Below are 18,518 nucleotides of genomic sequence, written 5' to 3' on the forward strand. Positions count from 1 at the left end.
CAATCCTTTGAAGCTAATCCAGAACTCAGATCCTAGCTGATCTGTATCTTAACCCCACATAGCAACTTTGTTAAATATCCTTTAAGAAAACGCTATCAATCTTTATTTTAGCCATTGTTACAGGGCAGAATACAAGGCAAACCAGGGAGTTAATGGCTCAGTGCAGTGAAACTTGGATTTTAAACTTTTAGTGATTATCATGTAAGTGTAGCTAATGACCTATCGACAAATGGTAGTTTTTGAGGAGTGACACAGACTTTCGTCAGGGATAGAATAAACTCATGAAATTTCCAAGGTTAAAAAAAAACAGATTGGGAATAAAAGCAGGACAGAAAGAATCTCTTTACGATGATGGAAGAAAGGAAACATTTGTAACAGTATAGCAGCTTTCACAATGTCAAGGATGTCTCCAAAGCACCCTGCAGTCAATTCTGTAGGTTTTAAAGTGAAGGTTGTTATAATATAGAAAACAACGTCGTTGTCAGTTAACCAGTTTTAGCAATGCTGACTGGATGATAAATATTAGCCAGCACACTCCGGAGAATTAACCTGCTCTTCATCAATATGAGTATCATCAGATCATTTTCACCTGAAAGAATAGATGGGACCTTGATTTAATATCTCAGCCAAAACACAGCAACAGTGCAGTGTCTGCGTCACTCAGTGCAGCACTCGTGTGTTAATCCTGACTTTAATGCTCACATCTCTGGAATAGGATTTGAACTCACTTCTGATTTGGAAATGAGAGTTCTATAACAAGTTCCTATTCAACACTTGGAGCTCAGTGGAGTCACTCACAACAGGCTCATCCAGGGCAGCTGAGTGATGTAACCAGATATCCAGTTTGTCAACATCACTTTTCTTAGTCTCACACATGAGCTGTGTAATGTGGTAAGACCTGACTAATTCAATTCCAGGGCTGCTTCCTGTGACTGATTGCAGGATGGATCAGATAACTGACAAGGAGAAAGACACAACTGCAAAGCATGCATGGCAGCATGGTGGCTCAGTGGTCAGCACTGCTGCCTCACAATGCCAGGGACCTGGGTTCGATTCCAGCCCTTGGGTGACTGTCTGTGTAGGGTTTGCATGTTTTCCCTGTGTCTGCGTGGTTTTCCTCTGGGTGCTGTGGTTTCCTCCCATAGTCCAAAAATGTGCAGATTATATGGACTGGCCATGGGAAATTGCCCATAATGTCCAGTGATGTGCAGGCCAGGTGGGTTAACCATGGGAAATGCAGGATAGAGGGGCATGGATCTAGGTGGGATGCTTTTCGGAGCATCAGTGTGGACCCGATGGGCCAAATGGCCCACTTCCACCCTGTGATTTCTATGGAATACTTGTTGAATGTAACTACATTTAAAAAAAGGGAATTTAGCAAAGCTGAATAAGAGAATGGGATAATAAGATAACGCTTTGCTCTTTGACATTGCCACAAATTCTGTAACTGTGTGTCATAGCATTATACAACCCAGTAATTATGTTATTCTGTTTTTCCTTACAGTATTTTGGGAATGCATCTTTTTGGCTGCAAGTTTGCTTCAGAGAAAGAAGGAGACACACTTCCTGACCGAAAGAATTTTGACTCGCTTCTCTGGGCTATTGTAACAGTCTTCCAGGTATAGAAAGCAACCCCCAACATTCAATCCTAAATGTCCAGTTGAAAAAGGGTTAAAATTATGGGCACCGTACTTTAGGAAGGATGCTAAGGTGCCGAAGAAGGCATCAAGCAGATTTACTCAAATGGTACCACAGATGAGGAACATGCAGAGAGACTACATTGTATATTGTTCATCTTCAAAAAAAGGAGCCGATTTAGCAGAGGTATTCAAGATTTTGAAAGGTTTTGATAAATAAAGGGAATCTGTACACATAGCCAAGTGGCAACGCAGATATTAAATAACTGGCAAAAATCAGAGGGGTGATGGGGAGAATTTTTTTGCAACAAATTGTTGCAAACTTGAATCCCTTTTCTGAAAGAATAGTAGATACGGATTCAATAGTAACTTTCAAAAGGCAATTGGGTGTATAGCTGAAGAGGAATTCTTTGCAAGGGCAAGGAGGAAGAGGCAGGAGTTTGAAATTATTTAGATAACTCTTTCAGAGAATCAGCACCAGCAAAATGGATCAAAACTCCTCCAATGTGGAATCATTCTGTGCTTCTAAGAAAGTCACCAAGGTGCTAATAAAAGCAGGAAAACTGTTTCCCAATATTCCCATTTCACGTTGCTAGAAAAACGTCAACTTTTCCTTATTAATTTTCCATGCCGATGATTTCAAAAGTACCATTCATTTCTCTCTCTCCTGGGCTGCACTCTGAAGCCAGTCAACCTCCCATAAAAGGTGTGAAAGTGTCACTGTTAATTTGAAAGTGAGAGAAAGATAGCAGCAGAAACATCCCCGTCGGCTCAGGATACTCAATCTGCCTGGTCTTTATCCTTTTGTGGTGACGTCCTTAGGCACTTCTCCACACCTCCTCTTATTAACACAGCTGACATTGATCAATTAAGAAGAATCAGGAACAAAAACAGAAATTGCTGGAAAAGCTCGGCAGATTTAGCACGTCTGCAGAGCGAAATCAGTGACAACCTTTTGGGTCCAATGACCCTTCCTCAGAAGAATCAGGGCATGATTCAAATCTTCTTCCAGAAAGAATTGGCCTGGATTTAGAACAGAGAGGTTGGACTGTATTGCTAATTGATTGATGAAGCTTTTCCAAGTACAACTGTTAATTATGTGCATAATGCTACCGGTTGGACAAGCCTGGCTTCCTCTTGGCGTTCAGTCATAACAGTCACAATATGACACTGGCATGAAAACAGTTTTCAATTTTTGGAATCTACAGAAGATCACATCTGTTCTTGTTGTTTAACATTCTCCTCCTTCTGTTCAAATCATTTCCTAACTTCACCTTATAACATCCTGCAACCTCAGGACATCTGCATGCCTCCAACTTTAGCCTCTTGTGTATCCCTATTTTCAGCACTCCATCCTTAATGACTGTGCCTTCAGTTATTTGACAGACAGCACTCTGTCCCGAAATCTCTCTGCCTGTCCAACCCTCCCTCTCAAAACAGAACTGAGACAGATCCTTTGGCCCAAACTGGTCAAGGCCAACCAAAATGTCCGTCCACACTAACCCTATTTCCCTGGCCTCGGCCCATATCCTTTTAAACCTTTCCTACCCATGTGTTTGTCCAAATGCCTTTTAAATGTTATTAATGTACCTGCCTCAACCACTTCCATTGGCAGTTCATTCCATATGTGTACCATCTTCTACTTAAAAATGTTGCCCCTCAGGTTCCCTTTTACACTTTCCCCTCTAATCTTAAATTGATGCCCTCTAGTCTTTGATTCCCCAACACTAGGAAAAAGACTGAGTGCATTCACCCTATCCATGCTGCTCGAGATCATTTACACTTCTATAAGATCCCTACCTCAGTCTCCTGCGCTCTAAAGAAAAAAGTTCTGGCTTGTCCAATCTCTCCCTATAACTCAAATCCTTGATTCCTGGCACATCCTTGCAAATTGTTTCTACACTCTTTCCAGATTAATAACGTCCTTCCTATAGCAAGCTGACCAAAACTGAGCACAATACTCCTAGTTTAGCCTCATCAATGTCCAGTACAATTGCAACAGAACTTCAGAACTTCTATACTCAATGACCTGACTGATGAAGCCCAGTGTGCCAAAAGCCTTCTTCACTGCCCTGTCTACCTGGGACTCCACTTTCAGAGAACCATGTACCTGAACTCCAAGGTCCCTCTGTTCCACTACGCTCCCTTATGCCCTACCACTCACTATGAAACTCCTATCTTGATTTGACTTTTCAAAATGCAAGACCTCACATTTATCTATATTAAACTCAGTTGCGATTTCTCGACCCACTTCCCCAGCTGATCAAGGTTCTGCTGCAATGTCTGATAACCTTCCTCACTGTCAACGATACCCTCTATTTCAGCAACCTTACTAATCATGGCCTGTCACATTCTAACCCAAATCACTGATAGATAACAAACAACAATGGGCCCAGCACCGACCCCTGAGGCACTCCATTAGTCCTCCAATCCGACAAGCATCCTTCCACTATTACCCTCTGCTTCCTTCAATCAAGCCAATTGTGTATCCAATTTGCTAGCTCCCCCTGGATTCCATGTGATCTAACCTTCCGGGGCAGCCTACCATATGGCACCTTATCAAAGGCCTTACTGAAATCCACATAGACTACTTCTAAAGCCCTACCTTCGTCAACCTTCCTGGTCATTTCATCAAAGATCTCTAACAAATTTGTCAGGCATGTTTTCCCATGCACAAAGTCATGCTGACTATTCTTAATCAAACCCTTTCCATATGCATGTTTATCTTATCTCTCAGGATCTTCCCAAGTAACTTACCCACCACAGATGTTAAGCTTACTGGTCTATAGTTCCCAAGTCTACCGGGGCCTCTCCTGTGGCTAACGATGATGCAAATATATCAGCCAGGGTCCCCGCAATTTCGTCTCTAGCGTCTTGCAGTGTTCTTGGATATATCTGGTCAGGACCATCATACATTCTGATACATCCACCATCACCTCTACTGTGATATGGACTGTCCCCAAGATATCACCACTAACTTCCCCAAGTTCCCATGTCTTCATGGCTTTCTCCACGGCAAACACAGAGGAGAAATATTCATTCAGAACCTCGCCCATCTCCTGTGGCTCTACATATAAGTGTCCTCTTTGGTCCTTGAGGGGCCCTATTCTGTCCCTAGTTATTCTTTTTCTTTTAATATACTTAAAGAACCTCTTTGTATTCACCCTAATCTTCTCAGCCAAGGCTATCTCATGCCCCCTTTGCGCCCTCTTGATTTCCATCTTCAGTAAACTCCTATATCCCTTGATCCCAGCTGCCTGTACAGGAGCCACCTCTCCTTTTTTTCTGGTCAGGCCTCAATATCTCTTGTCATCCAGGGTTCCTTATTCCTATTAACCTTGCCCTTTCACCCTCACAGGAACATATCAATCTTGAACTCTAACTAGCTCACTTTCAAACGCCTCCCACTTGCCAGAGGTCCCTTTGCCTGCAAACAAACTACTCCAATCAAAACCTACAAGCTCCTTCTTTAATCCATTCCTTTCTGACCAAACTTTTGACCACTTGTCCGAACTTATCCTTCTGTGTCAGATTGCATTTCTCATCGTGGGATGTTTTTAACCACAGTAAAGGTGTTATATAAATGTTGTATACTTTGTGCCCCTCCTTGCAAAAAACAATTGTCTCACTCTTCCATAAACACGTTATTGTGGCTTCCACGAATATCTCATTAAATAAGCAAAGAGCTTCATCATAATTAATGCTCTGACAATGCGTTTCTCTAACAGTTGCATAGTTAAATGAAAATGCTTGCAGGAATTTTGTTAATACTTTGAAAGGCTTTGAATCCATGAACAGTATTCAGTTGATGAGGGGAGAAGTGCAGGAGGTGACCCCAAATGTCAAGTTTCTGATGGGCAGTAAACTAAACTTATCCAAGATTCACCAAGTAAGTGTCATTTGACCCAAAAATGACGGAAAAGCTTTATAATTGCCAGATCGGACAACTAAGTAGTAGTGGGTACAAGGAGTGGATGCAGTTCATAGAATCATAAAATCCCTACAGTGTGGATAGAGCCATTCAGCCATCAGGTCTGTGATGACCCTCTGAACAGCGTTCCACCCAGACCTGCCCCCACCACCGACCCTATCCCTTTAACTTTGCATTTCCCATGGCTAACCCACCTTGCCTGCACATCCCTGGACACTACAGGTAATTTAGCACAGCCAACCCACCTAACCTGTGCATCTTTGGACTGTGGGAAGAAACTGGAGCACCTGGAGGAAACCCGCACACATACTGGGAGACTGTACAAATGCCACATAGACAGTTACCCAAGGTTGGAATCGAACCTGGCTTCCTGGCGTTGTGAGGCAACACTGCTAACCGCTGAGTGCCAGTCAGTTCTCCACAGAACTCTGCTCAGTGTAACTACATTACAATTTCATAAGCTGGAATTCGATGGAAAGTAATCCTCTATGTTTCCACAGAAGGAACCTGCCTAAATCCCATGTGGTGATGGCATTCAGCAAGCTGCTAGTTGTTGTTGCAGCTGGATCACAACGTTGCTTTTGCATTTCAAAAACATTGTGCCACACTCTGGACCAATCTGACACCTAGTGACCTATGGCAGTGTTCTTAATGGGACTATTTGAGTTATAAACAAGCTGACTTTACAACAACTCGTGTCTAAATAGTGCCTTTAATCGAGTAAAACATCCCAAGGCACTTTGCTGGAGCTTTGACTTGTTTTGGTAGAACAGGTGCACAGATGGTGACAATGTTACTCAATAGGGGCTGCCAATCTCCCACAAGCAAGAAGTAGAATCAAGTTGTTTTTTTAAAAAATAATTTTCTAAGGAGAGAAAACTCTGCTGTTCGTAATTTTCCATCAGCCATCTGCTGTTGAGTCTTGTTTTACCCATTTATAAAGATTTAACCATCCAATTGATGCATTGTACAATGCTGTGGATGCACTATTCTCCAGATTAGTAAGCCTATATATTGAAGATTGGCAACAGCTAATCACAGGGCCCTCCTATACTTTCATACCTGGTTTATCATGGCCCTGATTCAGCTTTAATGGCTACTTGGATCTAATACTAACTCCCACGATCACCTGAAATCGGCAGAGATCCAGATGGCATTCCAGACCACCCAGAATCTGCATCCATAACAGTGTTTTATTGAAAGGAATACCAAGCCTGATGCAGAAATGTTGGGCACAGGAATCTGCCAACATTCATTGGCACTCCATTTGCCCAATCAGAAGTTAGATATTTTCTCTGGGCAAGTGTGTCATGTTCAACACCAAATCGTGGCTCAGTACCTGGGTTCTGTGATCAGCTCACAGACAGATGCTAATCAAAGGCATTCTGGCCACAAAAACATAACTGACTTTGGGGAAATCAGAGAAGCCTCTCACCAGAGAGTTCAAGTATATCTTCTGCCCATCACAAGTATAAATTAAAGACCAATACAACACTACACGGATGTCAGGCAGATTACAAGGGTGAGTGAAAAATTGTCATCTTAGATAAAAGCTTGTTTCTGTGATCTAGGTCCAGTTCTCTGAATCCTGTTCTACTGAAGAAATTGAGGTTTTCGTCAAGAAGAAAAGGGAGCGTATGTCAGGTATAGACAGCAGAGATCAAGTGAATTCCTAGAAGAATATAAAAGCTGTAGGAGTACACTTAAGAAGGAAATCAAGAGGGCAAAAAAGGGACATGGGAGAGCTTTACTAATTAGGGTTGAGGAGGACCCAAAGGGACAAAAGGGTAATTAGGGAGGGAATATAGTCCTTTAGAGATCAGAATGTGTGGAACCACAGGAGATGGGGGAGATACTAAAAGAGTATTTTGCATCAGTGTTTACTGTGGAGGGGGACATGCAAGATATAAAACGTGGGGAAATATGAAACGTGGGGAAATTTTGAAAAATGTCTATATTACACAGGTGCTGAATGGCTTAAAATAAATAAAGGTGGATAAATCCTGGGATCTGATCAGGTGTACCCTAGAACTCTGTGAGAAGCTAGGGAATTGATTGCTGGGCCCCTTGCTGAGATAGTTGTATCATCGATAGTCACAGGTGAGGTGCTAGAATACTGGAGATTGGCTAATGTGGTGCCAATTAGAAAGGTGGTAAGGAAAAGCCAGGGAACAATAAACCAATGAGCCTGACATTGATGGTGGGCAAGTTGTTGGAGGGAATCCTGAGGGACAGGATTTACATGTACTTGGAAAGGCAAGTACTAATTAGTGAGTGTTAACATGACTTTGTGTGTGGGAAATCATGTCTCACTAACTTGAGTTTTTTGAAGAAGTAACGAAGATGATTGATGAGGGTAGAGCGGTATGTGTACTTCAGTAAGGCATTCAACAAGGTTCCTCATGGGAGACTGGTTAGCAAGGTTAGATCACATGGAATTTAGGGAGAACTAGCCATTTGGATACAGAACTAGCTCGAAGGTAGAAGACAGAGGGTGGTAGTGGAGGGTTGCTTTTCAGACTGGAGGCCGGTGACCAGTGGAGTGCCACAAGGATCGGTGCTGGGTCCACTACTTTTCATCATTTATATAAATGATTTGGATGTGACATAGGAGGTATGGTTAATAAGTTTGCAGATGAGCTGTAGTGGACAACGAAGAAGGTTACCTCAGAGTATAACGGGAGCTTGATCAGATGGGTCAATGAGCAGGAGTGGCAAATGGAGTTTAATTTAGATAAATGTGTGATGCTGCATTTTGGAACGGCAAGTCAAGGCAGGACTTGCATACTTAATAGTAAGGTCCTGGGGAGTGTTCCTGACCAAAGAGACCTTGGACTGCAGGTTCATAGTTCCTTGAAAATGGAGTTGCAGGTGAAGTTGCATAGGATAGTGAAGGGGGTGTTTGGTATGTTGTCTTTTGTTAGTTAGTGCATTGAGTACAGGAGTTGGGAAGTCATGTTACAGTCATACAGGACATTGGTGAGGCCACTTTTGGAATACTGTGTGCAATTCTGGTCTCCCTGCTATAGGAAAGTTGTTGTGAAACTTGAAAAGGTTCAGAAAAGATTTACAAGAATGTTACTATGGTTGGAGGATTTGAGCTCTAGGGAGGCTATATAGGCTGGGGCTATTTTCCCTGGAGGCTGAGGAGTGACCTTTTCAAGGTTTATAAAATCATGAGGGGCCTGGATAAGATATATAGACAAGGTCTTTTCCCCAGAGTGGGGGAGTCCAATACTAGAGGGCATAGGTTTAAGGTGAGAGGGGAAAAATATAAAAGGGCTGATGGGACAATTTATTCACGCAGAAGGTGGTGCGTGTATGGAATGAGCTACCTGAGGAAGTGGTGGAGGTTGGTACAATTACAACATTTAAAAGGATGTGTATATGAAGAGGAGGTGTTTAAAGGGATATGGGCCTAATGCTGGCAAATGGGACAGATTAATTTATGATATCTCGTTGGCATGCTTGAATTGGACTAAAGGATCTGTTCCATGCTGTACATCTCTATGACTCTATATACAGATTGGATTGCCTTACTTTATGGGAAAATGTTGAGAGACATAAAATTTGGGTATCTATGTACTGGGAATATGATAAACTAATGGGCCTGATGTGCATTGCATTTGCACATTTAGGTGTGTTATTTTGTAAAAGGTTATTTTTTGTCTTCCCAGATATTGACTCAAGAGGACTGGAACAAGGTCTTGTACAATGGAATGGCCTCGACCTCTCCGTGGGCTGCTCTATACTTCATCGCCCTCATGACATTTGGCAATTACGTTCTCTTTAACTTGCTAGTTGCCATTTTGGTGGAAGGATTTCAGACTGAGGTAAAATACAATGTGGTAAATCTTTGAATAATGCATGAGAATCAGTATTGGACAATGCCATCTGGCTTTCCGCTGTTTGTGATTACGAAGTGCACTTTCTAATGTTCACTGCTACTTAATAAATATGCAGCACACAGGAAAACAAAGATAACGGGGTCCTGTGTCACCTGGAACAAAGACACAAGAATGACAGAAAACTATTGAATCGAAAGATACTATGCAAATAAACCACCCATGGCAATCACCATGAATTTATTGACATTCAAACTAAAAAAAAGTCATCAGTTACAAATACATTCAAATGCTCAATTAGCGTGCTATTAATTCCCAAGTACAAAATGGGGATATAAAGTGGCTGTTAAATAGTGTATTTGTTCTTTATTAACTAACACCAGTTCTACTGATTCCTTAATACCATGAGAAATCATGATTTTTTTTAGAAGTTATTTCCATGGTATGCTATGATATTCCATTAGTTACAATGACATCCAGTTAAATGCTCTGACACATTACGATATACAATGATAAAAGTGTGATATACAGTAGTATGCTGTGAAATACTATCTTGCAGAGCTGCCCTACATCGAGTTGCACTGTTTCACTTTATCTATTTGCCATCAATAAAGAAATAATAGGTTTGCCAGTAAAAACACATTTATCTGTCAGCACATCATTAGTAACCCTGCTGCATTCTGCCCTGTTGTAGGTTACTCTGACATTAATTGTGGGAATCTGACAATTTAATCTGATGATCTGAGTTGTTCATTCTAAAGTTTAACATTTACTGTACTTAACTATTTGTCAGAATTGGCATTTCATTCTAAATGCTATGCAATGCTATAGAGTCAAAGAGTCACATAGCATGGAAACAGACCTTTCAGTCCAACCAGTCCATTCCGGCCATAATCCCAAACTAAACCAGGCCTATCTGCCTGCGCTTGGCCCATATCCCTCCAAACATTTCATATTCATGTATTTATTCAAATCTGAACGTAAAGTCGCCCCCTTTAATATTCTTCATGCCATTGTTTTTTTGTGTTTCACAACTGATGTTTGGAGGGTGATCTAAGGTAAAATGCACAGTGTTCCTTCAATTATATTTTTACATTCTGCACCCGTGACACATACAGGCAGAAAAGTGAGTTCTTGAGTTTTAATGCTGTGATTTCGGTTGGTGCACCTTTTAACCTGCCTTTTATAGTATCAAAGATTATGCAACAATTCAGATGTAAGTACTTTCCCTTTAAGAAGATCTGACGGCAGTTTGCACCATCAAGTGCAATCAGGATGTTGAATGTTTTCTGTGTAAGTTAATGCAGCCCTACCATCACTTGTTTTCTCTATGATCAATGATAAATGTCTTGAAACAAAAAGGTAACAGTTTTCTTATGGCATTAGATTTGCCATCATTTGATTGTGAAGTCCATCTCAAAGTTACTGTGCTTTTTGTTATTGATTGGAGGTTAATCTTCATTACTGTGCCCCAAGTTTGGACACATGATCCTGTGTAATATGATTGTATGTTGAGCACTTGTAAAATACTCAAAATGTTGAGTTTAACCTACAATCTGATCTCAGCAGGTTGATCTTACCCTGCATGAGGGAGAGGCAAATTTTAAGTTAACTATTAGGATAGGACAAGGAGGAATTGTCCAACCCTGGCCTTCACATGCTATCCGGTGAATCCCAGCTAACAAGTAGGCATATGGATACTCGTAAGTACCAGAGTAGTTGCTGGCAAGACTGTGTCAATCAATGAGTGGGAGGTTAGGTGGACAATAGGGCACAACAAGCAGAATATGTTTTACAGCAACTGCCTCATTTATTCAGCAAATAGTGTATTTTATAGCAACCATCCCAATTACTCAGCAGAATTTGATATAGGAACAGTCCATTTAGTCAGCAGACTCTATAGCAACAGGCCTAATTACTTAACAGAGTTTATTTTATAGGAACAATCCCAAACCCTGTACATAGAGAGAAAGCGGAAATGTATTGTTGTGTTAGAGAATCAGCCATGATCAGCAGAACAATCTCAAAGGGCCAAATGGCCTGCTCTTGCTCTTAGTTTCTAAGTCTTCTTAGTCTTGGTCTATTTAAATAGAGGTTCTATCCCCTACAGCAAACAGACCTTATGACTGAAACTATTGCAGGGTGACCTCTCTATGAGTAAAAGGTGGAGAATTGTTATATACTGCAAATTAAGCCAAGCACAGTCACAGGCAGCAGTGCCATCTCCAGAAGTGATTGAGAATAGCATGAACCCCAGTTATCTCCCTTCTGGTCAGGACTTAGGCTAGCCTTAAATGTAGTTTATAAGACGAAACTGGGTTATGAGATTTAATAGATGTCAATGCCACTTATATTACAAGCACACCTCATGGACATGACAGTTCATATAGATCAGAAATTCTAATGCACACGTTTTATCAAAAGAAAGTTGCATATTCTCTTCCTCTAATTCATTAAAATGAAAATCTTTTATGTCTGTGAATCGGAGCAAATAATTAGTGCGTCAAATCCCTTCTGGAGACTGGTACCCTTCATCTCACTTGAAATGTGGTCTCTAAGAATATGGCTGAATCCACTGATATTGAGAAAGTGGGGTGATGCAATGTATGGAGTCCCCATCTCCACTGATGCACCCTGACAAAACTCTAAATTCAGGTTGTTTGACTGAGATCTCAGGAGATGAGAGGTATTACCCAGAGTCAGCTACTTGAGAAGTGAAGGTGATCAAAACAAACCCTTCCTGTTGAACAGAGAAACTCTTTAATTGTAAGAATAGTTTGTTGATGCTGACAGAAAGTTTAGATGTAGCTTTGGTTTGCCTCTTGCCTTAGTAATTCTAAGCACCATAAACAGGTTACAATTGATCACACATCCTTACTTCATGTGCAGCAAATGTTTTTTGAAGGTTGATCACTGTTAAACTCTTGAAAATCCCAGGGCCGTAAAGTTAAAGCAGTCGAGGCTGGTATTTCTGTGTCTTTTTCACAGGCATTTCATGAACGTTCATGGCTTTGGTGGCACTTTAATGGACAGTAACCAAATGAAACTCTGGCATATGTTACTGTAATCTGCTACATTAGGGACACATCAATTTCCAAGTATTGCACATTATCGGGTGACTGTCCACTTTTGACAGGATTATTTTAATTCTTTTAAATAATTAGTTTTTAGCTTCAAATTTGAACTGGCTATGTTTGTCACAAATGGTTGGAGGTAACGTTAGAAATAGCTATAAATACCTTCCAGTTGCTCTCCTTCATTCTCGATCAGGGGTCTGCTACTTGTAGTTCCAAAGACTCATGTGACTTATTAAGGACATGTGCAGCTCCCCATTTTGATCAATCAGACTCATTTTAATGGTAAAGAGCTGGTTTGTTTTTTATAAACTTTTATGAATAATATGCTTACAAGAAAATATCATTCTTTAAAATGCTGTTGTATTTTTTTCCGCATTTTGATTGCTATTTCTGTAAGAACACTGCCTAAAGGTGTTGCCTTTTTGACTAACTTCTTTCAAAGTTGGCTCTTCCTGTTATTAAGGTTACTGACCTCTGCCTTTGTGCCATCTAGAGCAGTAACCTCAGTGGGTGTGGGGTTTACAGAAGGGTGCAATATTGTCGAGAAGATTATATATCAGTAATACTGTGGACCCACCAAGCAGTCCTTTCATATTCCCTTGCTCCAATCTCGATCATGGACAATACCAGTTGGAGTAATGTATTTTGGAAGAACAAATGATGATACACCAAATTGTGCCACTGTAACTTTTTAACAAGCGTCCTCTCAAGAAATATCTCTTTTTTCCTCGGGTTCAGAAATTGGTTGTTAGAAAGCACTGACTTATTTAAAAATTAACACCATGGCAGCCAGTGATGAGCTGATTAACCACCATCTGACAAGAGAAGAATACCCTCATAGAAGCATAAAAAAAAAACAGAAGTTGGACATTTGTACCCTGTTTCCCCTTTTCCCCTCATACCCTTTGATCACTTTAGCCCTAAGAATTATATCTAACTCCTTCTTGAAAAAATTCAATGTTTTGGCTTCCAACGCTTTCTGTGGGAGAGAATTCCACAGGCTGACCACTCTCTTGTGTGAAGAAATTTCTCCAGATCTAAATCCCAATCGGTTTCCCCTATATACTTAGAATGTGACCTCTGGTTCTGAACTCCCTGAACATGGGGAACAACATTCCTGCATTTACCCTGTTTAGTCCTGTTATAATTTTGTAGGTTTTTATGAGATCCCCCCCCCCCATGCCCAATTGATCATTCAGTGAATTCAGGTATTAGCTGGCTATTTTGAGATCTGTTGAGGAGTGGGCACATGCCCAGTAATAGGTGTTTAAAGCTTTCCATTTTAACATAGGTTTCTGTGCAAGAGCAAGACCTGTCTCATTTGCTTCACCCTGGTTTAGGCCAAGTCTAAAGTACGGGCCATCTATTCCCATGTCGCTGATAGAGAGAGATGTTAATTTTTATTCAGAGACAGTATCTCTTGACTTCCTCTTGAGAGTCAACATTCAAAATTAGCCAAACCTATCAGTGCTTACCTGGACCCTACATGGACCATATTTTACTGGTTCCTCTCCACAGAGAGATAACTGCGAAATTGGAGGTTGCAGTGGGGTTTGGGATATGGTACTGCAACAAATAAAGGGACATCTTTCGGCTGATAATGAGCAGTTTTAGAGAATTCAGTGGTGAGAATTATAATGTTAAGAGTGCCTGGAAGGCGCATTAAGAGCAGAGCATAAGTACAGGATGCGAAATCGAAAAGGAGTGACAGCAGCAACAACATTAAAATGAAAACATCAGGGGATTGAACTAATCGTAGGTTCAGACTTCCAACCTTTGGAGAAACAAAGCTGTCTCTTGAAAACAATTTGCTTTCTCTACCATATTTTTGTAATTTTCAAATAGGCAATTGGAGAATAAAATTGATGTGGTCTAATTAGCAATGACAGAGCATGTTAAAAGCAATGTCAAGTGGGAGATACATGAGAGTGATGATATGTCGATAATCTAAATTAAGGCATTCCAATGAGAATATTTATGAAATTAATGGAAGTGAAAGACTCAGCACCTGAACTCCAAGACCAGGTAGCTGCCTTGAAGTCAATCCCTGGTATCTGGTACCTCTTTTCATGACATATACTGCTTTAATCATACCAAACAGGTTTCATTTCGCTTCCAATGTGTTAAATTGGTGGTGGCCCATCAATGCACAGTCTTGTTATTGTGAAATATTGTCCATTCAGGGAAGCCGTAGGTTTGAAGTTGTAACTGTAGGTCTGTTCAAAAGCATATTCTGGAGTTGACTAGCATTTCCTACATCATATTACATAAGACATAATTGATGTTTTCTTTTGACAAGAACCATTTTATTCTATACCTGATCTTTATCCCTGCATCAGACACCCAATGATGATCACTGCTACATTTTGGTAGTAGTGTTTGAAATACCTATGTGACCACAGTTACTGGTTACCATTAATGTCTATATAAATAAGACAAATCACAGATTTGTTTCTGGTAACAAGATAGGGTATAGTTGACTGGCTTCACCTGACTATAAGTTACCAATAGGGGTCACCATTTTATTTGCTTCAAGTTGGATCTACAAAAAACAAAGACTAGCTGTGGGATGCTGCCACCACTGCAGACTCATACCTGTACCTCTACAAAGTTATATTGTACTTCTATTATCAAAGTTGTTAAATATTAACTTGGGGAGATATTCAGTTCTCCCAAAAAACACAATTTCATGCAAAGTATTTGTTCAGGTCTACAGTAAGATGGTTCTTGGTGGAGTGTTGGGAAACTGAGAGTCCAAAGTGATTCTTCCAATACACTTGTGGGACACTCAGTTTATCCAAGCCATTTCCATTTTCCATTGAGAGTTCATCATTTGAGCAAATTGACAGTTATGCTTTACTTATTTCTCTGGTCCACCAGTGATTTGCAGAACTGGAATGCTTTGCGTTAATTTTAGTGCATGGCTTCACTATCAATGTTGGTTGCTAGGTAGCAGTAATCATCTGAAAATGAAGCAGATCTATAAAAGTGCTTTCGCTGTTGCATGACATCTGGGGTAAATTTCGTTTCATGATGGACGCACAGATCTTTATCTTGTTTTCAGCCTCTAACTGCTGTTATATCAATTCAGAAGTTCGGTATTTGTTGGTGGCTTTGCTGCTTTCACAGAAGGTGCCAAGTGATGATGTGTGAAGGGACTGGTTATTTATGTGTTTCCTCAGAATAAATGAAGTCACTTATATGTGGTGAGGTGTTTTTGATGTTCACAAGAAAGTTAGTCAGTTACTGTTGACTGTGTGACCCTTGGGCACAAGAGTCATCTTGTCAGAAGCTTTCTATATTGTCTAAAACCACCGGTGAAGAACATGTTTTGATTCTGATATCCCATGCACTTCTATCATATCTGTGTTCTTCCTATCTTTCAAAAGATATTTTCCAAGCTGTTCCTGCTATCCTTCCACCACACCTCTTATTGCAGTTCACCAAAGTTTGCTCTTCATTACTTTGAAGATGCTGTTTAACTGCAAGTTGTTATTATTGCTGGTGTCACCACTCTGTAATAAATCTTTGCTTCCCTGTCTTCCCCTCATTCCCCCTCTCTCTTTCCTACAATTTTATTTCATTTTAATTACTGTTAAGTTTCAAAAACCAACTGCACCGTTGTGACTTACCTGCCATCAGCAGGCATCTGTCCCTCAACCAGCCCCATTCTGACAGTATCATTGTTCATGTCCTTCAATTACTAATCCAGTAAAATGAATATTAATCCCTCGCGCAGAAATATACATGTATTTGATGCTAACAAATAATCTACAGAATAAATCCTTACAGCTGCCTTTGTTAGGAGAGAAATCTGGATTCCTTTTTTAGATACAGTGGAGCCCTCTAAGGATAATTTTTATTATGGCAATGAGTATTGATACTGTAATTGCTAGTTTTTTTTTCATATCAGTGATGTTTCTATAGACCATAAAGTATTTCTATCCACACTTGGAAAACTCTTAAAACACTGTTCAGAAATAAATTTGCTTACCAATATCCTCCTCTGAAATTTCTTTTTCTTAAGGTTCCATATGTGATAATTATACTTGAGAAATGGTACCCTTTGCATTTTGGTTACTCAGTATTGACAGTTTGATATAGAGTTATTACTGAACTCTGTCAATGTATCTTTCCTGCAACAGCACAATTATGTTTCGAACTCTTTCACTGACCTCTCTGATTCAGACTGGTGTCAATTAAAGTCAGATTAGTGCCAATTTAATCCTGCAGACTCAGCTCACCTCCCACTCATTTCTCTTGGCCAATGTTCACTATGAAGTAAATTCAAGAGATGGTTATAAACTAAATAAAAACAAAAGCAAGTAACAAGGCCTTGGTGACATGACTGCACCTCTTACAAAATAATGGCTCCAAGAACAAATTTACAAATGGGAAAGGGAGGGTTTCTTTTGCTACTTTTATTTCATATTGGCATTGATTTCAAATGAATTTCAGAAGTCTATATCAATTTAACTTGGAAACCTATTTACGAGGTGGCCAACACAAATTATTGTAATTTTTCTTTCTTGAAAGGAACTAATTATTCAAAGTAAACAACAAAAACTGAAATTGCTGGAAAAGCTCAACAGGTCTGCCAGCGTCTGTGCAAAGAAATTGGAATTAACGTTTCACCTCTAAGAGCTACTGTTCTGAGGAAGGGTCATTCGACCCGAAACATTAACTCTGCCAGACCTGCTGAGTTTCTCCAGAAATTTCTGTTTTTGTTTCTAATTTACAGCAACCTCAGTTCTTTGGGTTTTTAATTATTCACAGTGTTGCTTATTAGTGTAAGTTTCTGGCATTGATAAGATATAAAATCTACCTGGTTACATTCTTCTTTCAAGTATGATATATCCTCTGTTCGAGATATTGGTTACCACAATATTACTATGTGATGCAAATAGTTGCTATATTTAGTGCAAAGATTTGATAAAACTTAAATAATTTTTAAAGCATTTTTCTGCAATTAACTATGTCTTTTTCACTGTGTCTGAAGTACTTAAGTTGAGCTTATTTTAGTCACCTCAATGTCGACACCATGTTTGTTTCACTTCAGGAGGTCCAGAAGCGGGAGGATGCGAGTGGGCAGTTAAGCTGTATTCAGCTGCCTGTCGACTCGTCTGGGGTACGTAACTCTTCACCATCAATTCACATCAACAACGTTTCTACATGAAAACAGCAAATACCAGAGAGTGGGGGAAGCAAAGTTCAGCAACCTTGTGGGCTGCTGTTTAAGAAAGAATTGTGTTTGTCCATTGATTTTTCTCTTATGCATTCCTTTAATAGATCTGAGTGAAAGCTTAGTCATTTTCTCTGACTGTGGAAACAGTCAAGGATTGACTTTCTTTCCTGATTGAAGATGGTTCCCTCTGCAGGGTTCCTTTCAGAGATTTGTTTTGGACAGACTGAGAGGATCAATGCTAAAGAAATAGTTTTCTTTATCAGATTGAATTTGATCTGAATGTGCAATCATATATCTGTGATTACAATGAGCAGGGTATTATTTTCTCTATTTTTAAAATGGTGTTTCAGTGTTCACCTTGATGGCCAACTTAAGGGTAAATAACCTCAGAAATGGTTAAGTTTGCTGGTTTATTCCCGACAGCATACAGGGAATCATGAACGATGGAAAATTGTCTTAAAAATTAGAGTCAGGGCATTCAGGAGTGAATCAGGTAAAAGAATATTTAGAGTAAAGACAGTGGAAATATTGCTGATGAAATATGAAATTGTCTCCCTGAAAAAGACTGAGAGTGTTGGGACAATTGTAGCTCCAGGCCTGTGATTGATAGTTTTCTGTTGGCTACAGGTGCAGGTAAATAAGTCTAAGGTGCAGATCAGGAATGACTTAATTGAATGGCAGAGCAAGCTTGAGGGGCTGAATGGCCTCCTCTTGTTCTGATGTTTCAACAAAGGAAGGTAACTGCACAACACTTCTTTTTCCTTGTCAATATATTTGATGACATAATGGAAGCTTGAACATGAATGTAAGAGAGAGAGAATAGAAAGACAAATTATACCAGGA

General features: G+C 40.0%; 1 protein-coding gene across 7 annotated transcripts in view; it reads left to right on the forward strand.

Moving 5' to 3' along the window:
* The window catches only part of LOC122562009 (voltage-dependent T-type calcium channel subunit alpha-1G-like), a 304,845-nt gene that overhangs the window by 138,255 nt on the left and 148,072 nt on the right, over window positions 1–18,518 (forward strand). For 5 of the 7 annotated variants that reach the window (XM_043714394.1, XM_043714393.1, XM_043714392.1 and 2 more), the window contains exons 11-13: window positions 1,505–1,619; window positions 9,246–9,401; window positions 17,550–17,618. In XM_043714394.1, the coding sequence (XP_043570329.1) occupies window positions 1,505–1,619; window positions 9,246–9,401; window positions 17,550–17,618 (340 nt within the window). The remainder of the gene's footprint in view (window positions 1–1,504; window positions 1,620–9,245; window positions 9,402–17,549; window positions 17,619–18,518) is intronic. The other 2 variants (XM_043714395.1, XM_043714398.1) reach the window with 1 other exon arrangement.

Source organism: Chiloscyllium plagiosum, chromosome 24 (assembly GCF_004010195.1).
Source record: "Chiloscyllium plagiosum isolate BGI_BamShark_2017 chromosome 24, ASM401019v2, whole genome shotgun sequence".
Classification (NCBI taxonomy): Eukaryota; Metazoa; Chordata; class Chondrichthyes; order Orectolobiformes; family Hemiscylliidae; genus Chiloscyllium; species Chiloscyllium plagiosum.